Raw genomic sequence first — 13,423 nt, forward strand, 5'->3', positions numbered from 1 at the left:
GTTCAATCTTGGATTTATATTTTTTTTTAAAAAAAGAAAAGGCATCAAGATGTCACTGAAGAAAGAGCTCGTGAAGGACCAGCGGTTCGCCCGCATCAACAAAGACCCTCGATTTTGGGAAATGCCAGAAAAAGAGCGCAAGGTCAAAATTGACAAAAGGTTTCAGGCCATGTTTCATGACAAGAAATTCAAGCTGAAATACACCGTGGATAAGCGGGGGCGGCCGATCCATCGCAGCTCCACAGAAGATATGAAGCGTTTCTACGCCTTGTCAGACTCCGATGCTGATCTTTCCGAGGAAGAGGAGAAAGCGAAGGGGGGAAAGGGAAAACCGAAAGGAGGAGGTGACTTTGGAAAGTCTGATGAGAAGAACTCTGAGGCAGAAAAGAAAGTGATCAATGCCTTGTCAGTTTCAAAATTAGATTCTTCTGAAAGGAAAGGCAGCAAAAAGAAATCCCTCAAGCCCCAAAAGAATCTGAAAGGAACAAATGCCCCTGAACTGCCACAAGAAAAGGGGGATCTTGCTCCTAAAAAGCAGAGGGAAACTTCTGTGGAGAACACAGGTTTCCCTGTGAGAACGCCACCGAAGATTCTAGAGGACTCTGCCAAAGCAACAGACGGCCGCAACAGAGGAAGACGTTTAGACCCTGAGAGAACTGAATCAGGTTGGTGGAGTACAATTAAAGAACTCTCTGTGACCCGAGCCCTTCCTGTTTTTCCTTGGAAGTAAGATTTACTTATTTCAGTGGAATTTACTTACAAGGAAGTTTAAGGCTTCAGCAACAACAAACTACCTCTTCTGTGCTTTTCTGATGTTCCTACATGTGGAATCCCATTTTGGGAATCCCATTTTGAGGCGGCCTCCATTGTCTGCTTACAACAACCACGCGAGGTAGATGAGGCTAAGAGAATGAGTAGCCCAAGATCAACCAATGAGTTTTAGAGTTCAACACAAAACTGAACATGGGCGTTGCTGGCCGACACGACGCACTCTGAAACCCTGTGCCGTGTGTGTGAAGTGCCGTCAGGTTGCTTCTTACAAAACTTACTTTCTTTTTCAGAGCTCCTGTGATCAGATGGTCTTGAGCAACAAGTAAAAGAATAATACATTATTTACTAAAAGAAAATATATTCAGATGTGTAGCCGTGTTGGTCTGAAGCAATAAAACAAAGTTTGAGTCCAGTGGCACTGTTAATACCAACAAAGTTCCATTCTGATGAAGTGTGCCTGCACACAAAAACTTATACCCAGTATTATTATTATTATTAGATGATTTATAGTCCGCCCTTTCCCATAGCGGGCTCAGGGTGGATTACAACATAGTAAAAAGATTAAGGTAGTCCCCTGTGCAAGCACCAGTCGTTTTCGACTCTGGGGTGACGTTGCTTTCACAACGTTTTCACAGCAGACTTTTATGGGGTGGTTTGCCATTGCCTTCCCCAGTCATCTATACTTTCCCCCCAGCAAGCTGGATACTCATTTTACCGACCTCGGTAGGATGGAAGACTGAGTCAACCTGGAGCCTGAAACCCAGCTTCCACCAGGATCGAACTCAGGTTGTGAGCAGAGCTTAGGACTGCAGTACTGCAGCTTTATCATTCTGTGCCACGGGGCTCTTGTAAAGGTAAAGATAGTCCCCTGTGCAAGCACCAGTCATTTCCGACTCTGGGGTGACGTTGCTTTCACAACGTTTTCACAGCAGACTTTTTACGGGGTGGTTTGCCATTGCCTTCCCCAGTCATCTACACTTTCCCCACAGCAAGCTGGGTACAATATAGTAGAGCAGTTAAAATCCAATAGTGAAACAATTAAGACAATTAGATAAAAACAGCGTCTTAAAGGTGCCACTGGACTCAGACTTTTTAATAAAAATATGTTAGCCAGAAATTTGGTGTTTTATTGGAACTCTCTGTCTGGGGCAAGTGATGCTCTGTATTCTTGGTGCTTGGTGGGGGCAAAGTGGGAGGGCTTCTGGTGACCTGGCCCCACTGATGGACCTCCTGATGGCACCTGGGTTTTTTTGGCCACTGTGTGACACAGAGTGTTGGACTGGATGGGCCATTGGCCTGATCCAACATGGCTTCTCTTATGTGGCACAGAGTGTTGGACTGGATGGGCCACTGGCCTGATCCAACATGACTTCTCTTATGTGACACAGAGTGTTGGACTGGATGGGCCATTGGCCTGATCCAACATGGCTTCTCTTATGTTCTTATGTGACACAGAGTGTTGGACTGGATGGGCCACTGGCCTGATCCAACATGACTTCTCTTATGTGACACAGAGTGTTGGACTGGATGGGCCATTGGCCTGATCCAACACGGCTTCTCTTATGTTCTTATGTGACACAGAGTGTTGGACTGGATGGGCCATTGGCCTGATCCAACATGGCTTCTCTTATGTTCTTATGTGACACAGAGTGTTGGACTGGATGGGCCATTGGCCTGATCCAACATGACTTCTCTTATGTTCTTCTGTGACACAGAGAGTGGGACTGGATGAGCCATTGGCCTGATCCAACATGGCTTATCTTATGTTCTTATGTGACACAGAGAGTTGGACTGGATGGGCCATTGGCTTGATCCAACATGACTTCTCTTATGTTCTTCTGTGACACAGAGTGTTGGACTGGATAGGCCATTGGCCTGATCCAACATGGCTTCTCTTATGTTCTTATGTGACACAGAGTGTTGGACTGGATGGGCCACTGGCCTGATCCAACATGGCTTCTCTTATGTTCTTATGTGACACAGAGTGTTGGACTGGATGGGCCATTGGCCTGGCCCAACATGGCTTCTCTTATGTTATGTTCTTATTCTATGTGGCTCTTACCATTAAGCAAGTTTGGCCACCCTGAATAAAACTTTATTGGGCTTAAAGGTGCCACTGGACTGTTCTTTCGCTTCAGACCAACATGACTGCCCACCTGGATCTATGTCACCTAATGACTTTCTTCTTTGTATAGCAAAGGAAGGCGATTTCCCTGCCGCTCGCATCAACAAAAAGTACGCAGAAAGTAAAATATGTAAAAAGGAGGAGAGCTCAGAGCCTGAAGAATTAGCCGTCAGTGAACAAACCGAGGAGGAGAGCGAGTCAGAAGACAGCGGAGATCTGGAAGAGGGAAGCAGTTCGGGAGAGGAAGGAGAAACGGCAGAGGAGAGCAGCTCCAAAGATGGAGGAGAGACAGGAGACGAAAGCGATGTGGACGACGACGAAGACGACAGCGGGCCAGATTTGGCGAGGGGGAAAGGCAACGTCGAAACGAGTTCTGAAGACGAGGAGGAAGAGGATTTGGCTGAGATAATGCCAAAGGAGCCGGAGTTTGTGCACGACTGGGGAGAACTGGCTAAAGACGCCCCTCGTACGGATGAGGTAAGGCTCCAGACAAGACAGAGCTTTTTTTGTAGCAGGAGCTCCTTTGCGTGTTAGGCCATACACCTCTGATGTAGCCAATGTAGAGAATTGGCTACATCAAGGGGGTGTGACCTAACAGGCAAAGCAGTTCCTGCTACAAAAAAAAGCCCTGAGACAAGATATAAAACAGGAACCCATTGGCACCTTCAAGACTAACAGTGGAAGTTTTCATATGTCCAGGCTCACTTCATCAGATGCGTTGGAGTGTGTGTTAGGTTGACGCTCACCTATTTGTTATTTCTGTAGCTCTTGCAAACGCTCTTTGCCCTTGCATCTCCAGTTCTATTTGTGTGTGTACAGAAGTAAGTCTTGCTGAATTAGTGAGACTTACCACGGATTTACAAGATAGATAGGTTATCCATCCAGTGAACAACGCGCAGGTAAAAGAAATTTCAACTTTAACATCTCTCACCCCAGTCTGATGACATGACCTCCGCAGAAGAGCCTTGTTGGATCAGACCAGTAAGGGTCCATCTAGTCCAGCCTCCTGTCTCACACAGGGGCCACCCAGTTCCTCTGGAAGGCCAACAACTGGGCAGAGAGGCTGAGGCCGACATAAGAAGAGCCCTGCTGAATCAGAACAGTGGTCCATCTAATCCAGCATCCTGTCTCACATAGTGGCCAATCAGTTCCTCTGGAGGGACAACAACAGGGCATAGAGGCTGAGGCCTTTATAAGAACATCAGAAGACCCCTGCTGGGTCAGACCAGTGAGGGTGCATCTAGTCCAGCCTCCTGTCTCACACAGGGGCCACCCAGTTCCTCTGGAAAGCCAACAACAGGGCAGAGAGGCCAAGGACTTCCCCGATAAGAACATCAGAAGAGCCCTCCTGGATCTGACCAGGGAGGGTCCATCTAGTGCAGCCTCCTGTCTCACACAGTGGCCAATCAGTTCCTCTGGATGGCCCACAACAGGGCAGAGAGACTGAGGCCTTCCCCTGATGTTAAGAATAAAGCCTGCTGGATCATACCAGTGAGGGTCCATCTAGTCCAGCATCCTGTCCCACACAATGGCCAACCAGTTCCTCTTGTATGGCACAAACAGGGCAGAGAGACCGAGCAGGGCTGGATTAACAATTAGGCAAAGTAGGCACTGGCCTATGGGCCCCATGCCTTTAGGGGCCCCGGGCTGGCTTTTCTTCTCGGTTTTCCCCCTGCTTGCACCCTCCCAGCCTGCACATGCAGCTAGCAACAGAGCCGCTCTTTGCCCAACCTGCCTGGTTCGACTGCTGCTGGCGTCGTTGCCAAGTTTGCCTCTCTCTGCCTCTCCCCTGCAGCTTGTCAAAGACACCCTGTGAGGTGGGTGGGGCTGGAGAGGGCTCTCACAGCAGCTCTCCTTTCAAGGACAACCTCTGCCAGAGCTATGGCTGACCCAAGGCCATTCCAGCAGCTGCAAGTGGAGGAGTGGGGACTCAAACAGGGCATGGAGGCTGAGGCCTTTCCCGGATGTTGCCTCCTGGCTCACTGCCTCTGAATGCCTCTCAATCGCCGTGGCTGGTAGCCCTTGATAGACTCATCCTCCATGAATCTTGTCTTAATTTTCCGCCTGAACCTCCCCTCCCTTTTACTTACAGTGGGATGATACGTTTCTCTGACGCTCAGGCTCTGCCCCGTTCTGGCTAAGCTGGCCTACTGAAGCCCTGTCCCTTTCCTCCCCCGCAGGTCACCCGCCGGCTGGCCGTTTGCAACATGGACTGGGACCGACTGAAGGCCAAGGACCTCTTGGCTTTATTCAGCTCCTTCACACCCAAAGGGGGCGTTATTTTTTCTGTCAAGGTAAGCGCTTAAGCGCCGAGCAGCCCTATGCCAGTGGCCGAGAGCTGAGGCCACAGAAGTGGACTTTCCTTTCTTTGTTTCCATCTTGTCCTTCCGGCAAGCTTTGACTGCAGTGGCCCAGGCTAGCCTGGTCTCCTCAGACCCTGAAGGTAAGCAGGGTTGGCCTTCGTTAGCGCTTGGGTGGGAGATCTCCAAGGAAGGCCAGGGTCACAGGCAGTGGCAGACCATCTCTGAACGTCTCTTGCCTTTGCGTGGAGCGCCCATCGTAGCCTGGTCTCCTCAGATTTCAGATGCTGAGTAGGGTTGGCCCCAGTTAGTACTTGGGTGGGAGACCGCTGAGGACGTCCAGGGTTGCTGTGCAGAGCAATGACAAACCACCTCTGAACCACCTCTGAACGTCTCTTGCTTTGAAAACCCTACAGGGCCAGTGTAAGTTAAAACAGAATAAGGACTGACTTGCCATTATCCTGCTTTCCTTAGCCTGGCTGGCCTTAAGGCCTGCCTGGTCACTTGTGCTGAGGACTGGGCCTGTGATGTCATAGAGAGCTTGTGTTGCCAGGGAGTGTCATTGGCTGTCGCTAGTGGGAGGGGGCAGGGGGGTCCTTTTTCCCTCTGACCTCCTTGCCTGCCTCATCTCCTTCGTGAGAGCTTGTGTTGCCAGGGAGCGTCATTGGCTGTCTCTAGTGGGAGGGGGCGGGGGGGGTCCTCTTCCCTTCTGACCTCCTTGCCTTCGTCACCTCTTTTGTGATGTCAACAGGGCCTGTGATGTCATAGAGAGCTTGTGTTGCCAGGGAGCCTCATTGGCTGTCGCTAGTGGGAGGGGGCGGGGGGGGTCCTCTTCCCTTCTGACCTCCTTGCCTGCCTCTTCTCCTTTGTGATGTCAACAGGGCCTGTGATGTCATAGAGAGCTTGTGTTGCCAGGGAGCGTCATTGGCTGTCTCTAGTGGGAGGGGGCGGGGGGGTCCTTTTCCCTTCTGACCTCCTTGCCTTCGTCACCTCTTTTGTGATGTCAACAGGGCCTGTGATGTCATAGAGAGCTTGTGTTGCCAGGGAGCCTCATTGGCTGTCGCTAGTGGGAGGGGGCGGGGGGGGTCCTCTTCCCTTCTGACCTCCTTGCCTGCCTCTTCTCCTTTGTGATGTCAACAGGGCCTGTGATGTCATAGAGAGCTTGTGTTGCCAGGGAGCGTCATTGGCTGTCTCTAGTGGGAGGGGGCGGGGGGGTCCTTTTCCCTTCTGACCTCCTTGCCTTCGTCACCTCTTTTGTGATGTCAACAGGGCCTGTGATGTCATAGAGAGCTTGTGTTGCCAGGGAGCCTCATTGGCTGTCGCTAGTGGGAGGGGGCGGGGGGGGTCCTCTTCCCTTCTGACCTCCTTGCCTGCCTCTTCTCCTTTGTGATGTCAACAGGGCCTGTGATGTCATAGAGAGCTTGTGTTGCCAGGGAGCGTCATTGGCTGTCTCTAGTGGGAGGGGGCGGGGGGGGTCCTTTTCCCTTCTGACCTCCTTGCCTTCGTCACCTCTTTTGTGATGTCAACAGGGCCTGTGATGTCATAGAGAGCTTGTGTTGCCAGGGAGCCTCATTGGCTGTCGCTAGTGGGAGGGGGCGGGGGGGTCCTCTTCCCTTCTGACCTCCTTGCCTGCCTCTTCTCCTTTGTGATGTCAACAGGGCCTCTGATGTCATAGAGAGCTTGTGTTGCCAGGGAGTCTCATTGGCTGTCGCTAGTGGGAGGGCGCAGGGGGGTCCTTTTCCCTTCTGACCTCCTTGCTTGCCTCATCTCCTTTGTGATGTCAGCAGGGCCTGTGATGTCCTAGAGTGCTTGTGTTGCCAGGGAGTGTCATTAGCTTAGTGGCTCTGCTTTTTTTTTTTAAGTTCATAACTTGGGGGCCACCTTGACCTGGATGGCCCAGGTTAGCCTGATCTTGTGAGATCGCAGAAGCTAAGCAGGGTCTGCCCTGGTCAGTATTTGAATGGGAGACCAGCAGGGACGTCCAGGGTTGCCACGCAGAGGCAGGCAACGGCCAACCACCTCTGCTCATCTCTTGCCTGGGGAAAGCCAAGGGATTGCCAGTAAGGCAGCGGGGACCTGAGAGCACTTTCCACCACCCCCTTCCTCCAAGGCTCTTCGCACCTTTGTTTTATCCTCAGAAAAACAACCCAAACACAGTTTGGCTCCCACCACCCTAGAGAGTGTGGTTTATCATCTCCATAGAGGCGCAAGAGAGCTTTGGATGCAGAGGATCAGCAGAAAAATGGCATTGTGACATTCCTGCTCTTAAGAGAGCATTCTTGTTCACTGCCCTCCGCTTTCAAGCACCTCCCTCCCTTCCTTGGGTAATCACTGCCCTTAGGTCAAGCCTAATTTCCATCGTTCCCTATGGGCAAAGCTGTACCAGTTTCGCACTAGAGCTTTAATCCTGGTTTAACTTTGTCCCCAAACTAACATCCCATACTAGAATCACAGAATCAGAGAAACCAACTTTATGACTGTATGATTCTATGACGTTAGTGTAGAATGTCAGCTTGGGGACAGAGTTAAACCAGGATTAAAAGTCTAGTGTGAAATTGGTCCTGGTCTCCATTAATCCTTATGGGGAAGCATGGATTCTCTATTAGCAGTCAAGTATAGTCTTATGGGCAATTGCTGTCCTTAGGTCAAGCCTAATTTCTAGCCCAGCATCCTGTCTCACACAGTGGTGAGGAAGCCACGCAACGAATTAAGTCTGCCCTAAAGACTCTCGTCAAAAGAAGAAAAGATGAACCAGTCCCTGCTAGTTTTTACAGTTTTGGGTTCGCAACGTTGGATTTTTCTGTGATTGTGTTCACATTGCTACGTGGGTAGCAGGTGCTGTATCATCGTGGTTTGGCGGCTCTGTGTGCGAGAGACGATCGAAGCCTTGCGCGGCTTCCGGGCCTCTTTGATGACGCAGCCAGTCTGAACCTCTTTCTGCGGCTTCTAGATTTATCCTTCCGAGTTTGGGAAAGAGAGGATGAAAGAAGAGGAGGTGAACGGGCCCACAGAACTGTTAAGCCTTCCCGCAGACATCACGGAGAAAGACAGGTATTTGATACAATTTGAGTTTCCATCCCTCTAAGCCTCCAATCTTGCACCTGCATGGGAGTAAGCTCTATTGGACTCCATGCAATTCACTTCTGAGAAAGTATGCACAAGCGTAGAACGTTGATCTATGAGGTTTAAGGCAAGGAACAGAGTAGTAAGCTGCAGTACTGCGGTCTGTTCATAACCTGAGTTCGATCCCCGGTGGACGCTGGGTTTTAAGGTAGCCAGCTCAGGTTGACTCAGCCTTCCACCCTTCCAAGTTCGGCAAAATGAGGACCCAGCTTGCTGGAGGGAAAGCATAGATGACTGGGGAAGGCAATTGCAAAGCACCCCATAAAAAGTCTGCCATGAAAACTTTGTGAAAGCAAGGTCACCCCAGAGTCAGAAACGACTAGTGCTTGCGCAGGGGACTGCCTTTACCTTTTTGCCTTAAGAATATTGTTAGAGTGATATCTCATTGTCATGATAAGTGTAGCATCTGAATTCCTAGCTTCCAAGAAACAAGCGAGTCTCTAGCCCTTTCCCATGTGAAGATATGCCTTTTCCCTTCTATCTCCACAAAGAAAGGGTCCAGAGAATTTATTTTAAAAGAGCTGGGAATTCAGAGCAACTGCTGCACCTATCATTACTACGGTGTATCGATATAATGGTAATGATATTCTAATGCCAACTTTTAAAGAAACGGCAGAAGCCTCAGATGCCCAGAGAAGGGGGGCAGAAGCCTCAGATACCCAGGGGGTTGGGTGGGGAGACTGCAAGGTAGCCTGCCATGTGAAACCCCCGTTACTGGTTTTGAGTCCAGTAGCACCTTTAAGACCGACAAAGTTTTATTCAAGGTGTCAAATGAGTCTGATTCCCCGCTCCTCCACTTGCAACTGCTGGAATGGCCTTGGGTCAGCCGTAGCTCTCATAGGAGTTGTCCTTGAAATGGCAGCTGCTGGGAGATCCCTCTCAGCACCCACCTCACAGGGTGTCTGTTGTGGGGGAAGAAGGTAAAGGAGATTGTGAGCCGCTCTGAGACTCTGATTCAGAGAGAAGGGCGGGGTATAAAACTGCAGTCTTCTTCTTCTTGTCTTCTTCGCTTTCTTGTGCCTGCACACCTCTTGTGCACAGAAGTCCATGCCTTAAAATAAAACTTTGTCTGTCCTAAAGATGCCACTGTGCTCGAAACTCAGACCAGGACGGCTGCCCTGCCCGAATCCATCTGCTGTTATTTTGCTGTGGGCTTATTGCCACTAGATGGCGCTTTCCTCCAGGTTTGGCTGTCCAGCGGTGCTTTCCCAGTGCCAAAATTGCTCGGTCTGTTCGACCTCGAAAATCCACAGAGGGGAAAACGTTTACTGGTTGAAGCACTTCTGCTGGTGGCTCGCTTAACGTCTTCCCCACGGCAGGCGATTTGGGGGGATCGAGTGGCGCTTGCCCAGAGAGCAAGGAATTCTCAGAGTAGCAACCTCTGCGGACAGGCTGTCGTTTGCCCGCAAAGCTGCGCTTCGAGGGAGAACGTGGAAGAAGTTATCGTTGCTTCTCGTTGAAGTGCTGCTTTCTTGGCTGGTCAATAAAACGGAGGGCACGTCCACCTGCAGAGGGCGGTTGGTCACTAGATTTGCACCATCGTGCAAGTGAGCACTCACCAGGAGGGACGCCCAAACAAGATTCCAGCAGCTGGATCCTAACATTTGGGAGCAGAGTTCTGTGTGTGGAACAGGGCCTCCCTGGTTCCTTTTCTGCTGCGGCACCTTGCATGCCATGAAGAGCAGTTTCTTTGTTTTTCCCATTTAAATTTGATTGAATTTTTTTAAAACTTAGCTTACATAACATGTCAGGCGAATGCAATTTTGGGCTGTATCAACAGAAGTCTAGTGTCCAGATCACGTGAAGCGATGGTATCGTTTTACTCACCTGGAGTCTTGTGTTCACTTTTGGGCACCACATTTTAAGAAAGATATAGACAAGCTGGAACGGGTCCAGAGGAGGGCAACGATGGTGAGGGGTCTGGAGACCAAGTCCTATGAGGAAAGGTTGAAGGAGCTGGCATGTTTAGCCTGGAGAGGAGGAGGCTGAGAGGTGATAGGATCACCATCTTCAAGTACTTGAAGGGTTGTCATATAGAGGATGGCATGGAATTGTTTTCTGTGGCCCCAGAAGGTAGGACCAGAACCAATGGGTTGAAATGAAATCAAAAGAGTTTCTGGCTCAACATTAGGAAGAATTTCCTGACCGTTAGAGTGGTTCCTCAGTGGAACAGGCTTCCTCAGGAGGTGGTGGGCTCTCCTTCCTTGGAGGTTTTTAAACAGAGGCTAGATGGCCATCTGACAGCAATGAAGATCCTGTGAATTTAGGGGGAGGTCTTTGTGAGTTTCCTGCATTGTGCAGGGGGTTGGACTAAATGACCTTAGAGGTCCCTTCCAACTCTAGGATTCTATAACAAACAAAACAAACACAGGGTTTCATTCCAAACATTCCAAACAATTAGTGTGTGATATCAACATATGCATCCATAAATCGACATGCAAACAAAGTTACAAAGGAAGTTACATATTAGTATATTGATCACTCAAAAAAAAAAATTTCCCCCCATAGCACCAAATACCTACTTTTAAAATTATTTGTACATGTTTTTATAATTTTAAAACTGTAATTCAGATTGTTTTTTACCATCGCTGTTGGCCGCCCGGAGTCCACTTGCGGAGTGGGCGGCATTTAAATCCAAAGTAAATAAAATCTTTTTCAAATTTATATTTTAGGTTTCCTGAATAGTTAATGAAAAGCTAATGATCCTTAGTCTTATATCAGTGTTTAAAATACTGATAAGAAATAGAATAAACGCATTTATGTAAACAGCCATATATTATAATCTGATTGATTTGGTAGAACATTGCTGGATTTAAGATAAACAATAACTGGATCCCAAAAGTATTGCATATCGTTAGTTGTTGATAACAAAGAGTCTCCTAAAAAGAATACATTTTGAGTAATTTGAGAAATAAGCCCCACTCTTCCACTTTCAGCTGCTGGAATGACCTTGGGTCAGCCATAGCTCTTGCAGGGTTGTCCTTGAAAGGGCAGCTTCCGGGAGAGCTCTCTCAGCCCCACTCACCTAAGAGGGTGTTTTGTGGGGAAAGAAAATACAGGAGATTGTAGCCCACTCTGAGACTCTGATCCAGAGAGAAGGGTGGAGTATAAATCTACGTTCTTCTTCTTCTATAGCCCATCTTTATCTTTCTTTAGGTAGGTTAGGTTGAGAATGTATGATTGACCTGAGGTCGCCCAATGAGCTTCCGTGGCAGGATAGGGATTTGAACCCGAGTCTCCCAGATTCCAGGCTGACACCCTAGCCTCTACGCCATATTGGCTATAATAAAGGAGTTAAATTTCTGGAGCATTCCTTTCCATCACCTTAATTCCTGTCACGTTGCCTTAACTCTCTCCGTTCTTGCAGCATTTATAAGGAGAACCTGAGAGACTATCAGTTCAAGCGACTGAAATATTTCTACGCTGTCGTGGAATGCGACTCTGCGGAAACGGCCAATAAAATCTACGAAGAATGCGACGGGCTGGAATTCGAAAGCAGCTGTTCGTTTGTGGACCTGAGGTATAGCAAACCAATTGTCCCTGTAATATTTGGAGAAACTTAGTTAAAAACGATTCGATTTAACCGTCTTCTGGAGCCGATGCTAGGGTTTAAAGTTTCCGGCACAACAGGGATCTTCAAGCATCTTCAGAGAACTCATATCTGAATTATAAGTACTCTTATTTATTTCATTTACCTTAGATTTATATCCTGTCCACTCTGCAAGCAGACTCAAGGCGGGTAACAGCCATGTTAAAACAACAGTTGCCATTGCAATTTTTAAAAGCGATAAAACTTGAACAAAGAACAATTTAAACTAAAGAAGTACTTTTCTCCCTTTCTCACAATACGAGAACTCGTGGGCATTTAATGAAATTGCTGAGCAGTCAGGGTAAAACGGACAAACGGAAGTACTTCTTCACCCAAAGAGTGATTAACATGTGGAATTCACTGCCACAGGAGGTGGTGGCAGCTAACAAGCATAGCCAGCTTCAAGAGGGGATTGGATAAAAATATGGAGCAGAGGTCCATCAGTGGCTATTAGCCACAGTATGTGTGTGTGTGCGCGCACACATATATTGGCCACTGTGTGACACAGAGCATTGAACTGGATGGGCCATTGGCGTGATCCAACAGGGCTTCTCTTATGTTCTTATGTGATACAGAGTGTTGGACTGGATGGGCCACTGGCCTGATCTAACATGGCTTCTCTTATGTTCTTATGTGACACAGAGTGTTGGACTGGATGGGCCATTGGCCTGATCCAACATAGTTTCTCTTATGTTCTTATGTGGCACAGAGTGTTGAACTGGATGGGCCATTGGCCTGATCCAACATGGCTTCTCTTATGTTCTTATGTGATACAGAGTGTTGGACTGGATGGGCCATTGGCCTGATCCAACATGGCTTCTCTTATGTTCTTATGTGATACAGAGTGTTGGACTGGATGGGCCATTGGCCTGATCCAACATGGCTTCTCTTATGTTCTTATGTGACACAGAGTGTTGGACTGGATAGGCCATTGGCCTGATCCAACATAGTTTCTCTTATGTTCTTATGTGGCACAGAGTGTTGAACTGGATGGGCCATTGGCCTGATCCAACATGGCTTCTCTTATGTTCTTATGTGACACAGAGTGTTGGACTGGATGGGCCATTGGCCTGATCCAACATGGCTTCTCTTATGTTCTTATGTGATACAGAGTGTTGGACTGGATGGGCCATTGGCCTGATCCAACATGGCTTCTCTTATGTTCTTATGTGGCACAGAGTGTTGGACTGGATGGGCCACTGGCCTGATTCAACATGGCTTCTCTTATGTTCTTATGTGACACAGAGTGTTGAACTGGATGGGCCATTGGCCTGATCCAACATGGCTTCTCTTATGTTCTTAAATATTTGGTGCTATTCAAGAATTTCAACATGGGTGGATCAGATTATATCGATGTCCTAAGTCTTCTGTTTATTGGTTAGTGATCCTTCTGATGGTATCGCTCAGCAGCACAGAGTGGCAGCCTTCTCCGACTTAGTTATTATAGGCCTGTCGGAAAAGTTCAATTTTACAGGCCCTGCGGAATTGGAAGAGATCCCTCAGGGCTCTTACGGC

At 48.5% G+C, this 13,423-nt stretch overlaps 1 protein-coding gene across 1 annotated transcript in view; it reads left to right on the top strand.

The window, feature by feature from the left end:
- Positions 1–13,423, top strand: part of ESF1 (ESF1 nucleolar pre-rRNA processing protein homolog) — a 72,396-nt gene that overhangs the window by 1,221 nt on the left and 57,752 nt on the right. Inside the window, exons 2-6 of the mRNA XM_060230831.1 lie at positions 2–665; positions 2,967–3,373; positions 5,077–5,190; positions 8,147–8,247; positions 11,687–11,839. Of these exons, the coding sequence (XP_060086814.1) occupies positions 50–665; positions 2,967–3,373; positions 5,077–5,190; positions 8,147–8,247; positions 11,687–11,839 (1,391 nt within the window). The 5' untranslated portion in view covers positions 2–49. The remainder of the gene's footprint in view (position 1; positions 666–2,966; positions 3,374–5,076; positions 5,191–8,146; positions 8,248–11,686; positions 11,840–13,423) is intronic.

Source organism: Heteronotia binoei, chromosome 1 (genome assembly GCF_032191835.1).
Source record: "Heteronotia binoei isolate CCM8104 ecotype False Entrance Well chromosome 1, APGP_CSIRO_Hbin_v1, whole genome shotgun sequence".
Lineage (NCBI taxonomy): Eukaryota > Metazoa > Chordata > Lepidosauria > Squamata > Gekkonidae > Heteronotia > Heteronotia binoei.